General features: G+C 44.0%; 1 protein-coding gene across 7 annotated transcripts in view; it reads right to left on the bottom strand.

The window, feature by feature from the left end:
* Positions 1–23,526, bottom strand: part of CASK (calcium/calmodulin dependent serine protein kinase) — a 353,223-nt gene that overhangs the window by 291,969 nt on the left and 37,728 nt on the right. For all 7 annotated transcript variants that reach the window (XM_025204952.1, XM_014520563.2, XM_025204959.1 and 4 more), the window contains exon 2: positions 1,793–1,905. In XM_025204952.1, the coding sequence (XP_025060737.1) occupies positions 1,793–1,905 (113 nt within the window). The remainder of the gene's footprint in view (positions 1–1,792; positions 1,906–23,526) is intronic.

Raw genomic sequence — 23,526 nt, 5'->3', positions numbered from 1 at the left:
GGAGGGGGAATGGCCAGGCCCCAGCAGGATGCTCCGATCAGCTCAGCAGGGAATTAATAAGAGTGTTTATTACCCCATGAAGAAAACAACAGAGGGACATTACCAGCTACCTGTTGATTCTATCTGTTGACTCGCATGGACTGTAGCCAGCATGTGGTCTTCTAGCTAATACACAGATGCCTTTCATCAAAGCAGAGGGGAGGTGGGAATTCCTGCTTAGCCGGGAGTGGTGAGGGGGAGGGAGGGAGCAGCCTGCAAGTCTCTGCCACAGCCAGGGAGCAGAGGGGAGGGGCTAGCCCTGCGGTGGAGCAGAGAACCCAGCCCAGCCCAGAGAGCATGTCAGGATGCTGGGGGCATGTGGTTTATCTTAAACCAGCATGGGGTCATTTTCAAACTGGTTTATGTGCACTGAACATCTGTTCTGTTACAGGTTTAAACTAGTTTTTGATCACTTAAACTGGTTTATGTGTAATGTCTATCCCTAGCCCCTGTGGTCCTTGTGTTTTGAAGCTTTATATAATCACTTTGCCTTGACTTTTCGCTAACCAAAATGATAAAGAGGACAGCAGAGGGTGAAGGGGATGTATAAATATCCTTAATGAGCTAGAAAGGCTCAGAAGCTCAGTCCGATCTCTCAAACATGCTGGTATCAGAAAGGCAGACATCTGCTAGGGCAATTTAGCTGGATTGAAAAAGTTTTGATTGATTAACATTATTAGGTCTTCCTCATGTTGTGATGCCCAGGGTAACAAAGCATTTCTGTATTTTTTCCATAGACCATTTCAGTATGTTAGCTAGTCTGCACAAGTCTTGCAACATTTTACAGTAATCTGAGATTAAATTTTACGATGTAGAAAATACAGCTTCATCAGGGAAAGATGAATTAACAGCTGCAGATGGGAAGTGATAGTTCCCCGCCTGTGGCACTTCAACTGAGGCCTCAACTAAAGTGAAAACATGGACTGATCACAACATAGTTGCCCTGGCAAGATATGAATGGCCTGCTTTTCGAAGTGGTGACGGAAACTTCCTGAATCCTTCATGGAGTAGGTGCATGTAATCTAGTAGTTTTATAGCTTGACCTAATACAATTCAATAGCCATTTCAACAGTCTTTAGAGAGCTATTTCCTGGCCTTTTATCCTATCTGCAAGGAATACTTTGAAGGTGTCTTGTTCTGTCACGAAAATATTAAAGAACTTTGAATACATCAAAAATGTGCAGTTTAAATTCTTCACACTGGAACAGGTTTTGAAAAGAAAATTGGCAGGTGATCAACCAATTTAGAGGAAACTGAGAAAGCACGTAGTTAAAAACTGAACGGTCACTTTGTAAGGTAAACCAACCAAAAGGTCAGGACTCTTCTCTAGCCTTACAGCTGATGTTCTAAGCTTCAGAAAGGATTCTGGGCTCATTCTGCCCCATATGCCTTGTGTTTAGCAAAAAGAATATAAGTAATAAAAATGTTTTTAGCAGTTTCTTTTCTGTGTACACACTTTTTTCGCTAGCCAAAAACATTTTTCAAAAAAAAGATTCAAGGAAGCATGAGATCTAATTTCCTTCCTAGTCTGCAGCCCTATAACCAGGAAGTTGTGGAGCTACTAATGTTTAAGTAGATGTAGTAGAAAGTAGCCATTTCTAAATTTTAGGTGCAATGCAGAAACTATTTGGTTTACTCTCATATCCAGCATAGATCAGAAAAGATCTTTAAAATTAGCAATCAGATACTGGGATGAATTTATAGAAGCACACTGCTTTACAAACAGGCATGTACTTTAAAAATCTCGCCTTACCTTCTGTACTTAATCCAGGACTTGAAGTGAATTTTGCTACATCGACAATCTTCACAGCAAACTGTTGTCCAGTTTCTCTGTTGATACATCTCCGCACAACACTGAATGGACCCCTTAAGGGAAAAAGAGAAAAACAAAAAATCAGATCACTTGCATTAAAAGTTTAAGATATTCTGGTTGTTGTAGTCATTCAGCTGTATTATCTCCTAGCCCAGCTATGCTTACGTTTTGGATGTATGGTGTTGAACTGAAGTTTGCAGCTCTCACCCATGTGGTTTATAAAATGAAGTATGTAATGTAACTGCTATTAAAAGTCCAAGATAAACAGCATTTTACATAACATTTTAAGTTTTTAGAAAGGCTATTAATTATTCTGCCCAGCTAGTTTGCAAAGGCTGTAACTTATATAACTTGCATAAAGCTGCCATATTTTTGCCATTTTGTTTTGATACACAACACAGTAGGAAAACATTAAAAAGCCTTCTATTTGTGTTAAAGGGATTTGCTAATACCACATTTCATTCCAACAAATCATGTGTTTATATTAATATTGGATCTAATCTTGAAGTCCTAATGTATTCTGTTGACTTCAAAGTGAATCTGCTTGAATAAAATCTGAGTAAGAATTTATGGAAGGAGTCAGGATTTGGCTGACAACATGTACAGACTAATAAAAGGGAAAAGACAAAACAGTCTTGTTCTCAGTTCATATACAGAAATGCCTACTAGATTATTTTATAACACTTGGAAAGGATATTTTAAAATAATGGTCACAATGATCAATAATATAAGTCAATCTTTCCAAATACACTATAAGCCAAGTATATTTTAAATTCTTCATTAACATCAGAACTGTCACAACCCAAAGTTGTGATTTTTGTTTTGTGTGTGCTTCGGCACTGCTAAATTATTTTCCCGCCAAATTGCAGCTTCTTTGCACAGTGGAGTTCTCTGCTGCAAAGGAGAACTCCGGTGCAACGGAGAATTTTCCCGCCAATTTGTAGCTTTCTTTGCATGGTGCATTTCTTTTGCATCTCGGAAATGCACGGTGCAAAGGAGTTCCTGCCATTTGTATTTTAATTCGAGCCCCATTATTGGCTTGTGTTAAATTATGCACACATGGCGGCTAGCAATTGGCTTGCTAGCCGTATAAAGAGCTTGGGTGGTTTCCACCCAAGTTGGAGAGAAAGCAATTGGAGTCCGAGAGGGAGAGCGTGAAGATCTCTAAGCGCTGTGGATCCTTACGAACCCAACGCATTTCTTAAGAAGGCAACAGAGGTCTAAACAGCCTCTGGCCTCTCCCCGTTGCCGAGCACAATCCTAGACGTATCCCTATCCTATATACTCAATTACCGAACCCACGGAGTCTTAACAACTCCGGGGCCTGAGAGCTGAACCAAACCCACGGAGCTTCGACAACTCCGTGGGAAAGAAATTGCCGAACCCGCGGAGCCTTAACAACTCCGGGGCCCAAGAACCGAATTTGTTGTAGTCCTCCAATGAGGATTTAAGCGGAGCTGAACCTGGAAACTGTCCAGCCTACACTGCGACCGTCTTGGGTGTAAGTAAATAATCTTTAAATCAACCACTACGCCTCTGTGACTAATTCTAGCCCGTGCGTTCCTTACCGCCCCGTGGTCCCTTCTGACCCCGCGTGCCCGGGCTGCTAGCCACAGCCCACGCGCACAAAGACGGGTCCGCATATCGCTCCCGGCTCACACATGGCAACATGGACGGGATCGGGAGGCGGCCCGCACAAGAACATACAGGAAATTTTCATTACTGTTCCATATTTAAAATATAAGGGTAGTAAGACATATCATTTTCATTCTTATTTAAGAGTCATCCAAGAATCAAGAAATTACATATAAGGAAGACTTATTAGCTCATTTTGTTCACACCCTTAATAGTACTGCATTTAACCCTGAAAAAAATGTTTGCTTTTCAAAATTACTAGCTATTTTGTTTGCCCTGCCCTCAAATCTGAATCCAGAATGACTGCATTCCTAAGAAATTCCATAACACAATTTACAGTTACCTCTCCATGAGCGAGATCTGTGCTAATTTTGGATTTGTTTCTTAAAGAGAAGGCTGCTAGCCAAAATGCACATGTAGGGGCCTCAAGTCTCTTTAATAAAGGATTTATGAAGATTCTTTACACTAAAGCACTACAGCTCAACACAAATTTACAAACTGTTTCCTCAATGTCACACAATTACATCCTTAAAAAGTAAGAAGTTATTAAAGTAATACATGAAAAAAAAAATGTTTGCAGATAATCTTATAGAAAAGAAAACTGCCTCATCAAAAGAGTTGCGGAGAAGTTACGTTTCTTCCCCCTAGCTGTTGTACATTTAACAATAAGTACAAAAAGGCAGCCTAGAAAGTTTAATGGATATGTGCCAAACTACATTACACAGACATGCCTCATTTCTAAAATCTTCTCTAAGACATACAAAGGGAAAAAAACCTAAAGAGCATGGGTGGAGGTTTTGCTTCTAAGTTTGATCTTTACGTATAATACAAGGGTGAATATTTAGCTTATAGGGGAAGTTTTTCCTACTCATGCAGGTAAAGTTTAAGCACATGCAAAAGCATTTGCATGATAAGGCCCCAAACAAACAAGGCAATATTTCTCCCCCGTGATTTTCAGTATATATATCTTAAATGTTTTATTATTTTTAGGGGTGCACCAATAGAGATTTTTTGGGCCAATACTGATGGCTGACCTTTAACGAGCCATATCAGCCAATACTGATCTGACTGCAGATATGCAGCCGGGCAGCTTGGAGAGCAGCATCTGACTGGTTAATCTGTTGTGGGGTTAGGGACGGGGGAGAAGAACAGATAGAAGCCCAGGCAGTGAGGGAGGGAGTGGGGCTGAGGCTGGGGCAGGCACTGCACAGTCAGGGCAGAATGTGGGATGGAGCTGCGAATGTCTCATTCAGAGAACGGAGAGGTGGCTGCCGCCACTATACACACTCCAGGAGGGCATAGGGGGCGTGTGCCCCCAGATCTGCACATGGGGCGAGGGCAGCCTGCCGCTGTTGTAGATATTATATCTCCAACTAAAGGCCTCTGTCAGAGACGGAACTTTTAGTCTATCTTGATAGTTTCTCTCTTTAATGGGTTTTGTGAGAAATAATCTAAAATAATCCTTGCCTTTCAACTATTCACAAAAAAGCAAATGACTCCCATTTCTTGTCTCCTAGCCTCAGCTGAACTTTATGAATCTTCCTTCTCATACACGTGCTTTAATCTTGAAAGTATCTTTCCCCTCACATCATAGTGTTTTTCTTCTTTCACCCTTTATATCCTCAGCCAACACTGCTATAGATCTTCCTTCAGGAATAGGAAATAGGATTTCTCACTGGATCCCAGTATCTGCTTGTGATTTGAATTTCCATGCCAAAGGAGGCTGAAATATACCAATCCTCCCAATGGCCATTCAGTCAGATGTTCTTCCCAAGAAAGCCATTAGAGCGCAATATGAAATGTCACTCATTTACAAAGTAATTTCACTTCATGCTGGCTCAAGAAAGAAATATATTCTATTAGTTCTAAAGTGAATTTAATTTCACAATGCTGTCACCAAATAACCCCTAACTTATTTGCATTCAGTGTTCAGAATTCTCTTCTAAATCGCTTAATTTTTTTTGCGGCATATTTCTCAGGTAGGCAGGCTGAACTACTTTTGTCCCTTTATGCACCAAAAGCAACATATTTTTACAAGAAAAAATATATTCCAAGAACAGGCTCACCAAAAGCACAGTGCCATGGCTCACCAAAAGCATACGGGAACATCTCTTAGCTAAAAGGGAGGCATACACCCAATGGAAGGGAGGGGCCATCACCAGGGAGGACTATACCTTGGTTGCTCGGGGCTGCAGGGGGGCGGTCAGGAAGGCCAAGGCAGAGATGGAACTGGGACTAGCTACCCAGATCAAGGACAACAAGAAGTCCTTTTTTAAATGCATAGGGGGCAAAAAGAAGGTACCCAGTAACGTGGGGCCTCTACAAGACACTAGGAAATCTGGTTGTCGCACCAGATGACAAGGCCAATCTATTTAACAATTTCTTTGCCTCCATTTTCCTGAGCAGGGACCAGATCAGTCCGTCTGCCAGGACCCCCTCAGGCCCTGGGGTAGGCGCACCCAGGCCTAGGGCCAGTGAGGATCTAGTCAGGGAACTTCTGGAGGGACTGGACGTATTTAAATCAGCAGGTCCTGACAATCTCCACCCCAGAGTACTGAGGGAATTAGCAGAGGTCATTGCGGGACCCCTGGCACGGCTTTACGAACACTTGTGGTGCTCTGGTGTGGTGCCAGAGGACTGGAAAAGGGCCAGTGTGGTTCCCATTTTCAAAAAAGGGACGAAGGAGGACCTAGGTAACCATAGGCTAGTTAGTCTTACTGGGGAAGCTTTTTGAGAGAATTATCCTTGTGTTTGCACACATGGGATTTTCAAATGAATTAAGCCCAGTGTGCAATTAAGCCCCATAAATTCCAGTAGGGAGACCCAAATACCAGTCTACCCCAGTGCTGTCTTTCCTAATGAATTACAGCAGGAGGCACAAGTTTGCCAGTAAACAAATAATACCCCAGTATTACTAATCCCCTCCCTCCACAGTCCACACCCCCTGCCACCCCTGCCAAGATGCAGTCACCCCAAAACACTGCCGCTTGCATCCCCTTAAGCTCCATCTGGTCTCCGGCAGGTGACACCATAGTGGGGATCCCAACACCAAGCTATGTGCATCATCTCCTCCCACCCCCATGTTAGAAAGTAATGTAAATGTATACATGAATTTTTTTAAACTATATATATCATATCAGAAATGTACATTTCTATGTGATGAAAGGAGCAGGTGCCTCCCCGACTCCTCATCCTCCTCCACATGGACCTAGACAGGTTACAGGTGTGGGCAGATGAGAACAGGATGGGTTTCAACACTGACAAGTGCAAGGTGATACACCTGGGGAGGAAGAACCAGCAGCATACCTACACGCTGGGGAACTCCCTTCTTGTCAGTGCAGAGGCAGAAAAGGATCTTGGAATCATTATTGATGCCAAAATGAACATGGGCCAACAGTGCAGGGATGTGCTCAGGAAGGCCAACCACACTTTGTCATGGATCCAACAGATGCATCTCGATCAGGTTCAAGGAGGTGATCCTCCCCCTCTATGCGGCACTTGTCAGGCCGTAGTTGAAGTACTCCGTCCAGTTCTGGACGCTGCACTTCAGGAGGGATGTGGACAGCATTGAGAGGGTCCAGAGGAGGGCCACCCGCATGATCAGAGGGCAGCAGGGCAGGCCCTACGAGGAGAGACTGAGGGACCTGAACCTGTTCAGCCTCCACAAGACAAGGCTGGGTGGGGGATCTAGTGGCCTGTTACAAACTAGCCGGGGGGGACCAGCAGGCATTGGGAGAGTCCCTGTTCCCCTGAGCACTACCAGGAGTGACTAGAAATAACGGTCACAAACTGGCAGAGGGCAGATTCAGGCTAGATATCAGGAGGCGCAGCTTTACATTCAGGGTGGCTGGATCTGGAACCAACTTCCAAGCGAAGTGATGCTGGCTCCTACCCTGGGGATCTTTAAGAGGAGGTTAGACGAACACCTTGCTGGGGTCGTTTGACCCTAGTACTTTTTCCTGCCATGGTAGGAGGTTGGACTTGATGATCTGCTCAGGTCCCTTCCGACCCTACCAACTATGAAACAGCTTATTAACCAAAATACATTACCTGTCCTACTTAAAACCTTCTGTTTTGCACAAATAGGTGCTTGCCAAATTTTCATTCCACACAATACAAGAGTTAGCCTTTGCTGGCATTAATAGAGTCTCTCAAAGTGAAAATAACAATAAAAGGATACGAGTTTCCTATTTAAAATAACATTTAAACATGTCATTTATAAAAGTCTTTTTTTATGGCGATTTAATGATAATTAGATTGATACACAGCAACCAAGGAGATTACCTTTCAACTAGATCTAGCACCTCACCTTTTTTCAGGCATGCCACTGAACTGAACTAATGCAGTCTAGAATTAGTGCTGTTCTACAACATATGCTGATTAATACAACAGGAATGATAAAAAAGTCTGTGGCCTGATTATTAACTTTTTCTATATAAAACTGAAATGCACAAATTTAAATTGTACTGTATTTATCAAGGATGTTGCAACAGTCATACAGTAACTCCCTCACCACATACCCTTATAACCTGAGGGACAACTCTGCAATCTCGAAAAGGGGACAATGACTCATGAATTAGAATCTCAAAACTAGTGACTGGTTTGTATTTCCATAAACCAGGGATGTCAAACTCACCTGGCCCCTCAGGCTCCTTGCAGTGCTCCTTGTAGGCTGGATTCAGCCCCAGCAGTGGCTATAGGAGTTAATGCAGCCATTGCTTGCCCCTTACTTCCATCCTATGTTCCAAATAGGTCTCCATACCTCAGAGTTTGGCAGAAGGTCCTGCCCCAACTCACCTTGGCCCTTCTGGGAATCCCATGAACCTGATGACGTGACTCTCCAAAGCCATACATTTGACACCCCTGCCATAAACCCCTGTTGTGAAGGATACAGTTCTACAGTGGTCAGTATGAGCTATCCTTTCATTTTACAAATAAGTTACAAAGGTTATACAAGGTCACAATATGCAGAGTCAAGAACAGAATCTAGAACTTGAGCATGACAGAGCCAACTTGGTTTACTACCTTTCAGGTTACCCTGCAGCTACCACAAAACCACATTCCTTCTCCCACAGCCAGGACTAAGACCAACAACTCCTGGCCTCCAGAATGCCACCACTGTCTTACTAACAGTTGCACATGTAACCCACTGGGAAGGTGTACATCAAGTTTTATTTGAGGCTGAACAAAATCATTCAAAGAGCAGAGGCTTAAACTGAGTCTGAAAGCACAAGGTGCAAACAACTACTGTATGCAAATAACAGCTGCAGTGTAACAGCTTATACCTGTATCCTTCAATACCTATAACACTATTACATCTGCCCATACTCTATATCAGAGGACACTAAGAGTGACAGAGCTCCCTAGTTAGTATTCTGAAAATTCTGTATCGCAGGCAGACAAAATGACCCCTTTTTGCTGAAGCCAAGAAGGTCGCCACAAAAAGTTATCCTGTTACAGAATAAATAGCACTGCATTTGCTTCTTAAAGAAAAAAATTAAGATATTTCTATTTTTCTTCAGTGAACCTGTCCAATCATAATATACTCTTATGTTTTACCATTTCCTTCGGAAAGTAAAGGCAGCAGAGGAGACAAGTGGTTGGGGTGGGGGAAAAAGTGGCAGAGAGGACAGGTGGCAGGGGGCATGCACCAAGGGGAGCAAAAGGTGTGGGTCAGGTTGCCTATCCCCCCATCACTGCTTTCCTCACCAGTGGACAGGATAAATTTAAAACAATCCCCCAACAATCAGATGGTATACATGGAAAATTATAACCAGTTTATAAATATTCCATGCAAAGAATCTAGTCCTTGTAGAATCATCTTAAATTAAAAGTTATCTTAGATTTGAGTAAATGTGGCCTCCACTGACAAGCTTCCAGCAAACACCATATTAGGTACCATGGATGTCACACCTCTGCACACCAATATCCTCCATGAGAACAGATTACAAGTCATAAAGAATATTATCCCCAGTGAAGACACTGCTTCTGTCTGCACTGCACTCTCCTGCTTTGTCCTCACACACAACTAATTCAGAAGACGGAGACTCTCTATACCTACACATGAAAAGCACCGGAGGACCATACATGTGCCCATGCCAATATGTCAATATATTTAAGACAGACCTTAAAGTCTGCTTCCTCTGCAGCTGTCCTCTCACCCCCCTGATATAGTATGCCTAAGGTACACTGATAACGTCTAAAGAAATTCCACCAGGATTTTAACAACTTCCCCTCTTCCATCAAACTGACTGTAGTAGTCCACCCAACAATTTCATACTTGGACACCACTGTGAAACTTTGCAATAGGCCCACAATACCACACTGTATCAGAAAGCATCTGACCATTACAGCTACATCCAAGCCACCAACTTTCATTTTAAGCACACTACTAGTTCTTTTACAACTCTTAATGCTCCGATCCAAACCCCTGCCCCCTGTAGGTCCACTCATAGCATCTGACAAAGTAAGCAGTTGCTTATGAAAGATTATGTTTCTCTGCATTAGTCTATAAGGTGCCACTCTACCTTCTGCCCAATTTCAGACTAATATAGCCAACTTAACATTCTCTACAAAAATTATTATGATAGAATTGATGAGATGACACTGATGCACATAATTTTAACAGATTTTTTTTTTCCAGCATGCAAGCATGGCTTAAGCCTGTCTTTGCAGAAATGCTGCACTGCTGTTGCTTCTGGAATGGGAGTGCATGCAAGCAGAAGGTGCTTATGGCCTTATTCTCTTTAACCAGATTAAATTCTTGGGAAAGAACTGCTCCCTGGTACCAAGCACAGGCATGTACATTTAAATTCCAGAAAGCAAACTGTTTTCATGCTGTTTGTGATGCATTCTATTCAACTATTAGCTTGTATACTATAAACTAAATAAGTTATAACCAGGGATCCGTGTTTTCCATTTCCCAGGGTAAAATGGAGGAAAATGTGGATTTCCCTTTTTACCTGAGGAAAAGGAGGATTTCTCATTTTAATGGAGAAACGCATGGATTTTGCATTTTTGCAAAAAGCTGTCTACAAGCTGGCAGAGTTCCAGCCTGCAAGGGCCTGGGGGGAGCAGGAGGGCAGTCAGGCAGGGGGCATCATGTGCACATATATATGCACATGGCCACCAGGCAGTCTGGAGACCAGCAGCTCCTGCTGGTATGTGGGGGGCGGGGGGAGGGATTGAGACCCCCATAGAGAAGTAGGGAGTTGTGCAGGGCTAGGGTTGGGGGGCTTGACTGCACAGTCACCAGGCCCCAGCAGGGAGTGGAACAGAGCCACGGGCAGCTCATCCAGCAGGTGAGGGGGCCAGCTCCCCACCACAGTGCACACTTGTGGAGGGAGGGGGCAGGGGGGACCTGTACCACCCAGATCCATGCGCAGGGTGGGAGCGGGCTGTCCAGTGCAAGCTCGGGCTCTCCACCGTGCAGTGGGCAGGACCTGGCAGGGCAGGGGGGGGGAAGCTCCTAGCTGCTGCAAGCCCGATATAGCTGCAGTGAGGGCACTCCCTGCCTGCCCAGCAGAGGCGGTGGTGTGGAGTTGTGCCCCTCACACTGCTGTGGGGCAGGCAGGGTGCGCATCTCCAGGGCAGCCCAGGCCTTGAAGCAGCGGCAGAGTTTCGCCACCCTAACCCACTCTGCCAGGTCCCACCCACTGGGCCATGGAGGACTCAGGGGAGGGCAGCAGGGCAGGGAGCCCGAGCCCACAGAGAAGAGCCGGCACCCACCCCTGTCCCCAACCTGGGGGGCGTGGGTCTGTCTCCCCCTCCCCCCCATCTCCCCTGGAAGTGCACACAGTGGTGGGGAGCTGGTCCCACCCCCAGCTCAAGCTGGCAGCAGAGAGCCTGCACCCGCCCCCACCATGGTCTGCTCTCCGGCCATGATGCCTGTGGTGAGGAGGAGCCGGGCACTATGCTGCAGCAGCTGCCTCCTTACAAAGTGGGCAGCTGGGGCTTGTGCACTGCTGTGGGGGGGACAGGGGGCTGTGGACCTGGGTCCCTGGCCCACTTTGGCAGGGCTGGGGAAGGAAGGAAATGAGGGGCACTGGCAGGGCTGGGTGGCTGTGGGGGGGGGAAATGAAGGGCACCAGTAGGGCCAGGGGGCTTTGGGTGGGGAGTGTGTGGCCTGGACCTATGTTCTGCGAGTTAAGGGGGCAGAGGGAGCTCTTGTTTTTCATGATAAAAAAGCCCAAAATCATTTTATTAGTCTTTTTTTTTTTTATTATAGTGATTGAAGCACTGGTAGGCTTCCAAATTGCTTTAAAATTGTAAATATATCAATAAAACATTGTGTTCAATTGATACACATACATGTGTACATACACACACACACACACACACACACACACATATATATTAGTGGCGTTTAATTTTAATCAAAGATTTTGGGGGTTTTAATGAGAGAATTTGCTATTTATCAGAGAATTTATGATTTTTTTTTTTTTTAATCAGAGAAAACCAGGATGCCTGTCAATGAGTAATCTGTTTAGGAGAATCCCATTAACTTCACTGTTTCAAAATGGCTATTTCTTGTTCTCTCTGGAGCTTAAGCAGTTTGGAAAATGTCTTATATAATTTTTATTCCCACTGAACTAAGACTGTTCTGAAAAGATTTCCTTTACCCACGGCAACCTGAGATTTAGTGAACTGCTACCATGTTCTTCAGGCTTTGTGCTATAGTTGTGGATCCAAGAGGTAAACTTCTGATAGACATGATCTTTAGAGTTTGGTCTGCTACAGAGAAGGGCTAATTTTCAAGAGAACAGCTGTGCTACTTTTACTCTAGCATCTGGTTCCTTTGTGTGTACTTTGTGGCATTCATATTATGCATTATTTAAGTCAGGGGTTGCAGTATTTTCTGGTAGCAGGCTAGAATGATCTATCTTGGGTGCTAGTAGGTCTGAATGTGGCATGGCATGCTGCGGCATGAAGCAGCATGTGTAAAGCCTGCCAACAGCCCCACTCTAAACTTTCATTTGAAAAAAGAAGGGGGGGGGGGGGGGGGAAGGAAGGACTCCAGCCTTCAGAGGTAACCTTCCAACCATGAATAGTCTCAAAATCAATGTATGAGATTTTCCTGAGTCTGCAGATGGCCTAAAACAATGATTTTAGGACAGCGGTTCTGGCTGCTGGTCTGCAGGAGGGTTGGCTGCTGGACCAGAAGTCCGGAAGTTACCGGCATACTGTGAACTGGCAGCCAACCCTTTTTATTACCAAATATAAAAAAAGGGTTGGCCGCGGCCACTTCCAGTCCACAGTATGCCAGTCCATAGCATAAAAAGGTTGGGAACCCCTGGTTTAGGGTATGCAGTTCTATGTTAGTGACTCTCAGCCAGGGTGCTTTTGTGCCCTGGGGTGGCTTGAGATCCTTTCAAGCATGCTGCGGGGTTCCATGCTATGTTAGCACTGTTAAGCATACAAACACATTTCACAAGATAAACGTAGAGTTTTCACATAGAAATCTATATTGTTAAAACAGTCTGATCTGTTGTGGTTCAAATTCTTTGCAACAGAAGAATTGCTCTATTTTTTTTTTTTTTGCAGTAAAAAATAAGTGAAAATTAATGAGGTGGCATTTTCTGGTGGGTGCCTTGAGTCTGAAAATGTTGAGAACCAGTGTTTTATGTCCTTATTAAATTTTATTGCAACGCCATTCTACGTAACACTTTAGTATCAATGTTAATTAGTCATCCTAGTTTATGTAATAGAAAAGGAGTGGAACGGAAGCTGTTAGAAGCAAGTTTAGGAGATATTACACAAGTAAATGCAGAGCAAGGAACAGGGAAAGTGGACAAAAGCAGAAGAGTATGAGTGTGAAAGAAATTGTTGAAGGGAGACAACAGGCAAAAGTAATGGTGTCCTAAAAAAGGACAGAATTTCTTCTGTATTTGGCCATGTACTCAATAAGTATTAAACAAGAACTGGTGGCATGGTAGGGGGCACTACTATGCAGAACCAGCTGCCTCACTGTAGCAGGCCCAAAAACCTCGCTTTGGGAGTCTCGCATGAGGTACCTGCTGCCAGCTGTCCCGCTTTCAGAACTCCCACAAGCCTGGGGTAATGCTGCCACCACCCAGGCACTGGTCTTTGTTAGGGCTCTGTGCAGCCCCAGGGCGCACAGACCCTGCAAGCCTTGGGAGTGCTTTGCCCACTGGTAATATTCCTGGGTGCCTCTTTCAGCCTGAAACATCCCCAGATAACCTCAGGTATGACTGAAGGAACATACACAAGCAAGCTCTGCAGCCAGGCCAGGAGCAACAGGTTTGCTGCCTCTCACCCCTACAGTAAAAGTCAGGCATGCTGCAACCCAGTACCTTTTTTGATTTCAGGGGACACACACACAGAACTCAGAATACCCTTTGAGTAAACATAAGCAATCAGAGTCTTACAGAGTCTTGGGCGTAGCAGCCTTTTTAAAACATGTCCACCTAGACATAAATCCTAATTCCTAGCCAATTTTCAAGTTTTTACTTACAGGAATTCTCACAGGCCACAGCCTGGAGGCACTCTGCTTGCGGCTTTTCAAAATGCCCGCTGGAGGAAGGGAGCTCCCCCCTGCCCTCAGGAATTTATCTGGCTAGGTCACCTGGTTAACCAGCCTAAACCAAATAGCAAGCAAGTGAAAGAGAGAGGGGTACTCCTGGGATGACTCAAGTTTCTCCCTCACTCTTATGTAAACTTCCTATTGATATCAGTGGGAGATCCTCAGGGCTAGAGGAGGTAAGGCTGAAGTCCAGAATGTGTATATTTTGGCCCACAGATCATAATTAAACATAGCATCAGTCAAGCTTTTCAGAATTGGACAGCCGTGCTTTTGAAGCATACTGCAGCTTTTAGAGCAGCTCTTCTAGACATGAGGCCCCTTAACATGACTTCAAATTAAATGCTCTGAAGGACCTAATTCATAACATTTTTGAGGACTGCTGGGAGGTGAAAAGAAATCAATGTAAAATGTATGGAACCTCATAAACTGAGAAGTTCTGAGTTGTGAAGATTACCATTCATGTTGGTCTATTCTAATACATACAATAAAAATTTCTTTGCTGTGATTAAAAAGCCTGTTAGATTTAATTTATAGTTGTAGGGAAAACCCTGTCAAAATTAAGCCAAAACTTGCTGTCAAATAGTTATTCAGCCTAGTGTAGGAAGGGTTGCACAGTTTTTCACTGCTTGATCTCTGCACGGTCAGCCATCAGCTTCATGTCATTCCTACTCAGTTTCTTACTAGAAATCAGTTGTGAGCTGTCCTTGGAAACATGTCAGTTGGATTCCTTTTTTCCTACTTGATTCTTCAATAAATACCCTCAGCAAGTACTGTTATAGCATATCATGCATGTGCTTGCAGTCAGAAAGCAAGGGTGGATTTGTCGCGGTAAAGAGACTTCATTTCTCCAAGGCACGTGGAGTGATATTAGATAATTTTCTGTTAACGAGATGCCTATTTAGCACATCTCGCAGATGGCCTGTGGTAAATTGTGTCATTATCCTACTATTTGCTTCAGTATCAGGGAACTAAAGCAAACTTCATTACTGTTGCATGATATTGTAAAATAGTGCTGTGTTGTGCTATAATTAGTTATTTCTAATAAGTAACTTTGGGTGCTCATGCTGGTCTATGGGACAGAAATGTATGGAACTCATTTCTGTATATATATGTAACTGGATTCAAAAATAACCTTGCAAGCAGAGCTATCCCTAGGGGTGTGCAGGGCCGGGGGTGGTGAGCAGCCAGAGCACAGAGCTGGGGGGCAGGGGAAGAGTCTGGCAGGGCTTGCCTCCACTTTCAACACAGCCCATGTAAAGCCGCAGGTGGTAGCAGCAAGCAAGAAGCTTTCTCAGGCTGCTGTCAAACTGAAGATGAGATGCACCCACTGAACAACCATCCCACAGCACACAAATGTCTGAAGGAGCTCTCTCACTAGCACCCAACCTCTCGATGCCACATCCAAGGGGAGACAATTATAGATGTGGAACAAGAGGCCGAAGAAAATACTTGACAGTGAAAAACCAGTGCCTGTCACTCCCCCTCCACAGCCCCCTGGTCCTGCTGGTGCTTCACTTGCCCCCTCCCAACCCTTCACATTCCTGAGATGTCAGCAATTCTCTAACATTCAAAGCAAAAAAAATCTTCTGATACTGGATGCTAAATTTTTATGGACTCCTTACAAGTTAATTTTAAGCTCAAACTAACTCTTACTGATTCATTGAAAATTCAACCTATATTCAAAACAAGCAGGTGTTTTCCTTTTGGAGAAAATTTGGTGTGTTTTTCATATATACTAACGAGCTCTGCTTTAAAATGCAAGGCTCAACTCAACTATAAGTACAGATTTATGATCATTGCCACCATAATAATCTCATTTGCACAAGGACCTTCAGTCTTATTTTGACTAAAGCTGAAAAAGTGAAAGAATATGTTGTCAATGTGATGGTCTATTCCAATTAGAGAAGAGTAAGTATATGTTTACAAGGCACAATGCCATGCCATACAGTTACTTAACTTCCTATTCCTAAAGGCCAGATACAAACATTACACTTTTACTGGTATAAGTGATTGGAAACCAGTCTATACCCATTTCAGATAGAAGTTTGGCGCACAGACTAGTTTAAAAATGGCAGAACTTGCCTAAGATTTGTCCTCCTTGCCTGCCTGAAAGGACAAATGTATGTTCTGCTTGCTAGCAATCTAAACTACACCGGTTACAGAAAGTTGTGCAACTTAGATTGATTCTGCCTTGGGCTTTTTGGATATCTACACCTAGCCATAGTGTAACTGTATTAGCCTAGTACAGCACTAGAGCCAGTATACTCAATATCTTCATTAACCATCTGGAAGATGAGATGGAGTACACCCTCAGCAAATTCATGGATGACACGAAACTGGAGGGAGTAGTAGATACGAGGAGGGTATAGCTAGGATTCAGAATGACTTGGAGAAACTGGAGGATTGGGACAAAAGATTCACGAGGTTCAACAAGGACAAGTGCAAAGTCCTGCACTAAGGACAGAAGAATCCCGTGCATGGCTACAGCTTGGGGACCAACTGGCTAAGCAGGAGCTCTGCAGCAAAGGACCTGAGAGTTATAGTGAACAATAGGATAGGAGTCGACAATGCACATCACGAGCAGGTCCAAGGAGGCGATCCTCCCCCTCTATGTGACACTGGTCAGGCTGCAGTTGGAGTACTGCGTCCAGTTCTGGGCGCCGCACTTCAGGAGGGATGTGGACAGCATCGAGAGGGCCCAGGAGGGCCACTCTCATGATCATGGGGCAGCAAGGCAGGCCCTATAAGCAGAGGCTATGGGACCTGAACCTGTTCAGCCTCCACAAGAGAAGGCTGAGAGGGGATCTGGTGGCCATCTACAAACTGGCTAAGGGGGACCAGCAGGCTATGGGAGAGTCCCTGTTCCCCTGAGCACTACCGGGAGTAACGAGGAATAACAGCCGTAAGTTGACTGAAGAGTAGATTCAGGCTAGATATCAGGAGGCACTACTTCACAGTCAGGGCGGCTAGGACCTGGAATCAACTTCCAAAGGAAGTGGTGTTCGCCCCTACCCTGGGGGTCTTCAAAAGGAGACTAGATAATCACCTAGCTGGGGTCATTTGACCCCAGTACTCTTTCCTGCCATGGCAGGGGGGCGGACTTGATGATCTGCTCAGGTCCCTTCCGACCCTACAAACTATGAAACTCCCACAGGGGCCGTGGGAGGCACGTGTGGGGGTGGAGACGGGCTGCCTGCTGCAGACCAGGGCTCCCCACACTGCTGCCCTGCCCCTAGGGCCTCTGCAGCCCAGCAGGTGGGACACGGAGTTGCAGGGCAGAGCTGGACAGGGAAGCTTGTTGCCACTGCAAGCTCTGTGTGGCCATGGAGAAGTGCCCCCTCCCCACTCAGCAGCAGCAGGGGTGGCAGTGTAGGGTTGTGTTCCTTGCTGTTGCTGGACAGGCAGGGGATGCCTCGCCATGGCAGCTCAGGGCTCATGGTGGCAGCAACGAGCTTTCCCACCCAGCTGTGCTCTCTCTTTTACCAGGTTGTGGAGGCCCTCGGGGGAGGGAAGCAGGGCAGAGCCCCAAGCTCACAGCAGGCAGCCCACCCCCACGCCCCGCCCCACCCCCCCTCTCCCCCATGCGCTCAGCTCTGGTGATACTGCCCATGGGGGAGGGGGAGCCAGTCTGCATGCTCTGCGCTCCACTGCACCAGCTGTGGCTTCTTGCAGCTGGCAGCCAGGGCTCATGTGCTGCTGCTGGGGGAGGCAGGGGGCTGTGTAACTGGGTTCCTGGCCCCATAGCCCTGCCAACTAGGGGTCCCCTCTGGCAGGGCTGGGGGTGTGGGGCTGGGGAGTGAGGGACACCAGCAGGCTGGGGAGGGGAGGGGGCTGTGAGTCAGGAGTAAGGGGCAATAGCATGGGCAGGGCGCCAGCATATCAGGGCAGCTCAGCACCACAAAGGGGGGGGGGGGAGGGAGGAGTGGGCAGGCACAACTGGACCTACATCCTGGTGAGCCAAAGGGGCAGGGGGAACTCTGATTTTCCATGATAAAAAAAATCCCAAATCAAACACTAAACTGTATAGGTATTTAGAATGTATTTTATTTTAGTGATTGAGGCACTGGTAGATTTTCAAAATTGCTTTAAAATGGTAAATATATCAATAAAGCATTGTGTTCAACAGGTGGGTGGGTGTGTGTCAGAGAAAGCCAGAATCCATAATGATGAATTATTTCTCTTTGGCAAGCAATTAGTATTTATTTCTGTAATGGTATCTGACTAGAGCTGGACTTTTCATTGTGTCTTTCAGGTAACTGGCTACTCTGTCACTTGGCTATCTGAAAAGTTTACTAATGGGAATATTAAGTGGCAGGAGCCAAAATGCTTTGACATCCTTTTTCACAAACAGAGACTCAACACACCTGAATGAAACAGAACACAGGCAATTAAGTTCTCTCTGTATCCTCAAAAATGCTGAACTTATTTTCTCCCATCCTGACCCCCAGGCCCATTTGTATGTCTCAAGGAAATGCCTGGGTTTGAAAGTGATCCACCTTACAAGCCTGATGCCCAAGCCCCCTAAAATAAGAGATTCCATGGCTCTGGCTCTGCTCTGCTACACATACTCCACATGCTTCCCTCTGGATACTCCAACCTGGAATATCAACAGAGACTCTCTGGGAGGTCAGATATTGAGATGCCAGCAGTGGAGAAGAAACTGCAATCTGAAAGCCCATGACAAGAGTATTCTGCCTGCAGGACCCAAGATGCGTATGAAGCTTTGGAGCTCCAGTGTAGGTGGAGATTAACAGGATAAAGTACTGGCAGCTGATGTGAGCTCTAGAAACATAGAAACCATCTTCTTTTAGTTTTCTGTCCTCACGGCATCGGTCCCCTCAGAGAGAGACTACTGGTGCCAGTTTTTCTATCCTGTCTTGCTGCTTTTTCAGATGGGGTACATAAAGAAGATACCTGAAGAAAGTATGGTACTCTGCCCAAACAGAGGACAGAGCTACCTATGAGATGCTTGGTAAAAGAAATGGAACAGCAAAGAAAGTATTTTGTAGATTGCTTTCTTCCTGGGAGACTGCAAAACGACCAGTTGTTAAAGTCTTTATGGAAAAAGGAAACAGAAGGGGGTAAAATCCCCAAAGAGGAAAACATGGCCCTAGGGCATGGATTCAGCTCAGCTAAGTGTTGTTGAGCTAAAACTGTCAGATATTACCAAAAACAAAAGTAATCAGATTTTGCATGTATGTCTAAATGTTATATGTACTTACGTAAGCAGGTGTGCTCTCACACACGCACGCACACACACAATACATCTGTGGTACATTAAAATTTCAGAGTTCAGCCAGACAATGAATTAAAATGAATTATACTTAATGATGTTGTTAATGGGCAGCCAATTTAGTAAACACTGTAATGTTGCACTGTAATGATCTTCAGAATTTTGTCAACATTTACTAATTAAATGTAACAATACCCCCATGATTTTACGTCATTTCAGAGATGTGGGAAAAGAGACCATTTAAATCACTTGACTAAGGTCACTCACCAAGTCAGTGGCAAAGCCAGGATTATAACACAGGAGTACCTCACACACTCCATTCTCAGCTTGGATTACATTGCTTTTATTTCATGTTTTCTTACCTTAGAGATGCCAAATGGCATCTTGCACTAACAATAAGACCAAAATCCAGTTCTTGTACCATTTCATCCCCTCTATTGTTTTGGTTCTGTCCTTCAAACTCATGTTTATTGAGTAAGGAACAAAAGTAAATAAATGAGAGTGAGTGAAAAATAGGTGCCCATTCAAGACAATGGCAATATTCCCGCAGTCTTTGATGGCACCAGTGTTTTACTTATTGCCTCTAAAACACTTCCTCTTCTCAGAGAGTACTGCATTGTTGTTTGCAGCATATATACTACACAAATGGTATATTTTAGGGGAAAAAAAAGAGTAGAAAAGAAAGGAAATACAAAAAGACAAGACAGTGGGATAGTATGCTTATATGCTATACGTATTGGATAGGAACAATGTGTCTAGCTATATTTTCTTCAATATCTTCATAAACGATCTAGATGGGATGGACTGCACACTCAGCAAGTTTGCAGATCACACGGGGGGGGCGGGGGGCGTAGTAGCAGCTATACTGGAGGGTAGGGCTAGGATTCAGAAAAACCTCAATAAACCGGAGGATTGTACCAAAAAAAAAGTCATGAGGTTCAATAAGAAGTGCAAAGTCCTGCACTTAGGACAGAAAAATCTCATATACCAGTACAAGTGGGAACCAACTGGCTAAGCAGCAGCTCTGCAGAAAAGTATCTGAGGGTTACAGTGGACAATAAGCTGGAGTCAACAGGAGTGCCCTTTTTGCCAAGATGGCTAACAGCATACTGAGCTGCATTGGTAGAAGCACTGTCAGCAGTTCAAGGGAAATAATTATTCTCCTCTATTCGGTACTGGTGAGGCCACACCTGGTAGAATCTTTACTTGTTCCTGGAAGCTAAAATAATCATCAGCTGCCAGCATCCATATATTATGTTATGTTAGTTAAGAAATTCAAAACATTGCTTCTACACTCGAATTCTAAGAACATTCATTATGGTGAAGTAGACTAGTATTCAGACATCACTATAACTCACATTAAGACAACTGGCAAATTATGTATGCATACTTTAGGTGCTTTGTAATAAAAAACAGTGATTCTAGACTTTTGAAAACTTTACCAAGTATGAATGATATTAAGCTGAAGAAACCTAGTTAAGTGGGTCACCGCATTCCACACATATTTTGTTTCCAAACTACTAAGTTACCATAATAGAAACAGGCCTACTTCATACAACAGTATATTACATCTCAATATACAGAGAAATTTAGCTCCTACTGCTTGTGAATTAAATACTCTACTCACAATCCACACTTCACGTATTTTTCAAAAGAAAGAAAGATAGTTCAAGGACAATGATGCCCATCTGAGACTGTCCAATTCTATTCAACTTTCTTTAAGACCTTAGCAGTACATGTATTCTCAGTACCCAGTCTGCAAAATGGGAATACTATTTCTTTATCTATGAGAACATAGGCATTCAAGATGAGGCACTTACATTCTACAGTAGTTTTGATACTGCCCACCATGTGGCTGGATGGAGCCCTGCTTTGGGTGTCAAATCTAGACTATAAGCCAAATCTAGCCCGGGGATAGACTGGGCACTACCCATTCAGCCCACTGAGCAAAAAGGTTGGGCACCACTTACTTAGATTGTCTGGTTTTATACCAAAGTTAGTCTAATTTAATATTTTTTTCTTCACAAACTGCTTGTTACTACTATCCATTAAACATTCTGACAGTTAAATCTGCTTAAAAAGAGCCATCTTTGAAGAAAGCACACTGAAATTAAGCAAAGTTATCAATGTTTTATATATTGTATTTATGCTATATAACAGCTGGCCTCAGACTAAAATGGACCCCTTTATCTTTCTTCACTGTAACTGATGTTTTAACTCAGTACTCAGGTAGCAGAAGCTTATGCATCTGAAGGACTGAGGCTGTAGGACCAACCTTCCATGCATGTCAGACTTCTCTATTATCTGTGGTCTATAACAATCAATGTTACAAAATGGCATGTAATAGATTTCCTCTCTGAAAAATAAGAAAGTTGGCTAAGCTATCTAAATGAAAAGTCATTGAATATTTCTGCTGAGTACTGAACTATTCAGTGGCAGCTCCAGAATTATATGCAGTAGAGTTCTTTGAGATAATACTGTATGCATTTGCATTATTGGTCTGTATAAGAAAAACAAGTGTATTGTTTTGTTGTATTATCAGATATTTCAGGATGTTTGAAGCCAATTACCATTCGTAAGTTATAGATGTGAAATACAGCGTGACTTACAAAAGAAAGCTTATTTGAAGTGCAACTTTTTGGATCCCATTAGTAACAACATGGCTTGACTGAGGAACTACAGTCTTTACATAAATTCAATACTCTCAAATCTGGGGCACCGGCTAAACATTTCTATAAAGTTCCTCATTTACTAAAACTGGACCTGTCAGTTGGTGCGATGTGTGATATCAAATCCAAAATGGCCTGGTATGTGCATTCAAAAATCTGCCCCAGAGCAAAATATGTAAACACTGAAGAAATGGAACCATGCAAGCTTTGCTTAAGAGCTGTGTAATCCACTGCCAGTAGAAGAACCTTGGGAACTTGCACATCTCCAAAAATTCGAGGCACACAAGAAAGATGGATTCCACATGAGCTGCAGAGTGACAGGTCAAGAACTTTTCAGCTTGGCATGCGCCTGGTAATGAGAGTTATTGATAAAACATTCAAAATCTGCTTTCTGTTATATAGGAAGCCTAAGAACAGCACATGCAAGCAGTGGAGACATACCTGAAAGATTGCAACTCAGAAAAGAAGGTCCAAATAATACCAGCCAGGAGGATGGAGAAAACAAGTAGTGATCTCCCTTCTTTTTCTTGAATTTACTGGAAACTCAAGGGAGAGGCAAAGTTCTACAACATGGCTAACTGGTACTTCGCAAGCAGTTAATGAGGACTGCAGGCCTCTGCCACCACCTCTCCCACTACCACATTGATGTTGCCTGGCAGGCTACCAGTGTGCCACTGGTGCAGCTCTTGCAGCATGAAGGTATCCTTGGGGCAGGGTCACCCCGCTGCAATGTCTACCCCAGGGGCCACACTGGCAGGGCACATGGCCCCCCCCACCCACACCAAACATGGAACAGCCTTGTCCTAATGTAGCAGTTTTCCTTTCTCCAAATGGGCAGGGGGAAAAAAGAGAGCACCTTCAAAAGAGGGCTTTAAATTGGTAAGAATTCTTAACTAGCTAGAGATTGATATGACAGGCTGTTTCCAAGCAGGAAAGAGAGGCAGCACCATGACAGAAATCTCAGAAACCTCACTTTCTCCTTCTCAATCTTTAAGACATATGCACACGTCTTTCAGGTCAGTTTCTGGCTAATGTGACCAATACATTTTGTAGGCCCTAATATGCTTACTCATTAGGACTAAGAGGAATATACTTTAAAAATGGGTAATGCAATTAAATTCTAAATGCACTGCTCCAACCTCTGGTCCTTTACCAAACCGGTAAAAAACACAGTGGCACAACATAAAAGGAAGAACCATTCACGAACAATTATCCAGATCAGTACAGGGCAAAGCAAATTAGATTCCCAATCATCATTGTACTAATCAGTTTCATGGTCTTAAAGACACAAAGGAGTTGATCTGTAAAGCTCTGGCTCTAGCAGGAATTAAAAATCGAGAACTAATGGTCGATAGCAACTCTCCTTTGCTAAGCAGCTTCTAGAATAAGATAAGACTTTGATGGCAGGGAAGACATGTTTCCACCAAAAAAACCCAACAGAAGAGACACAAAATAAGTACAGAATATATCATATTTACTTAATTACAAAATTATGTTTCTTCCCTCATTTAGCATGGGGGGAAGATTCCCCTTGTCTTATAATCAAATACAAGGCAGCAAGGGGGCATGCAGCTGCTCTGATTCCAGCTCGAGC

The sequence above is a fragment of the Alligator sinensis genome, unplaced genomic scaffold (genome assembly GCF_000455745.1).
Source record: "Alligator sinensis unplaced genomic scaffold, ASM45574v1 scaffold243_1, whole genome shotgun sequence".
In the NCBI taxonomy this organism is placed as follows: Eukaryota; Metazoa; Chordata; order Crocodylia; family Alligatoridae; genus Alligator; species Alligator sinensis.
This window is presented reverse-complemented; position numbering and strand designations above follow the sequence as displayed.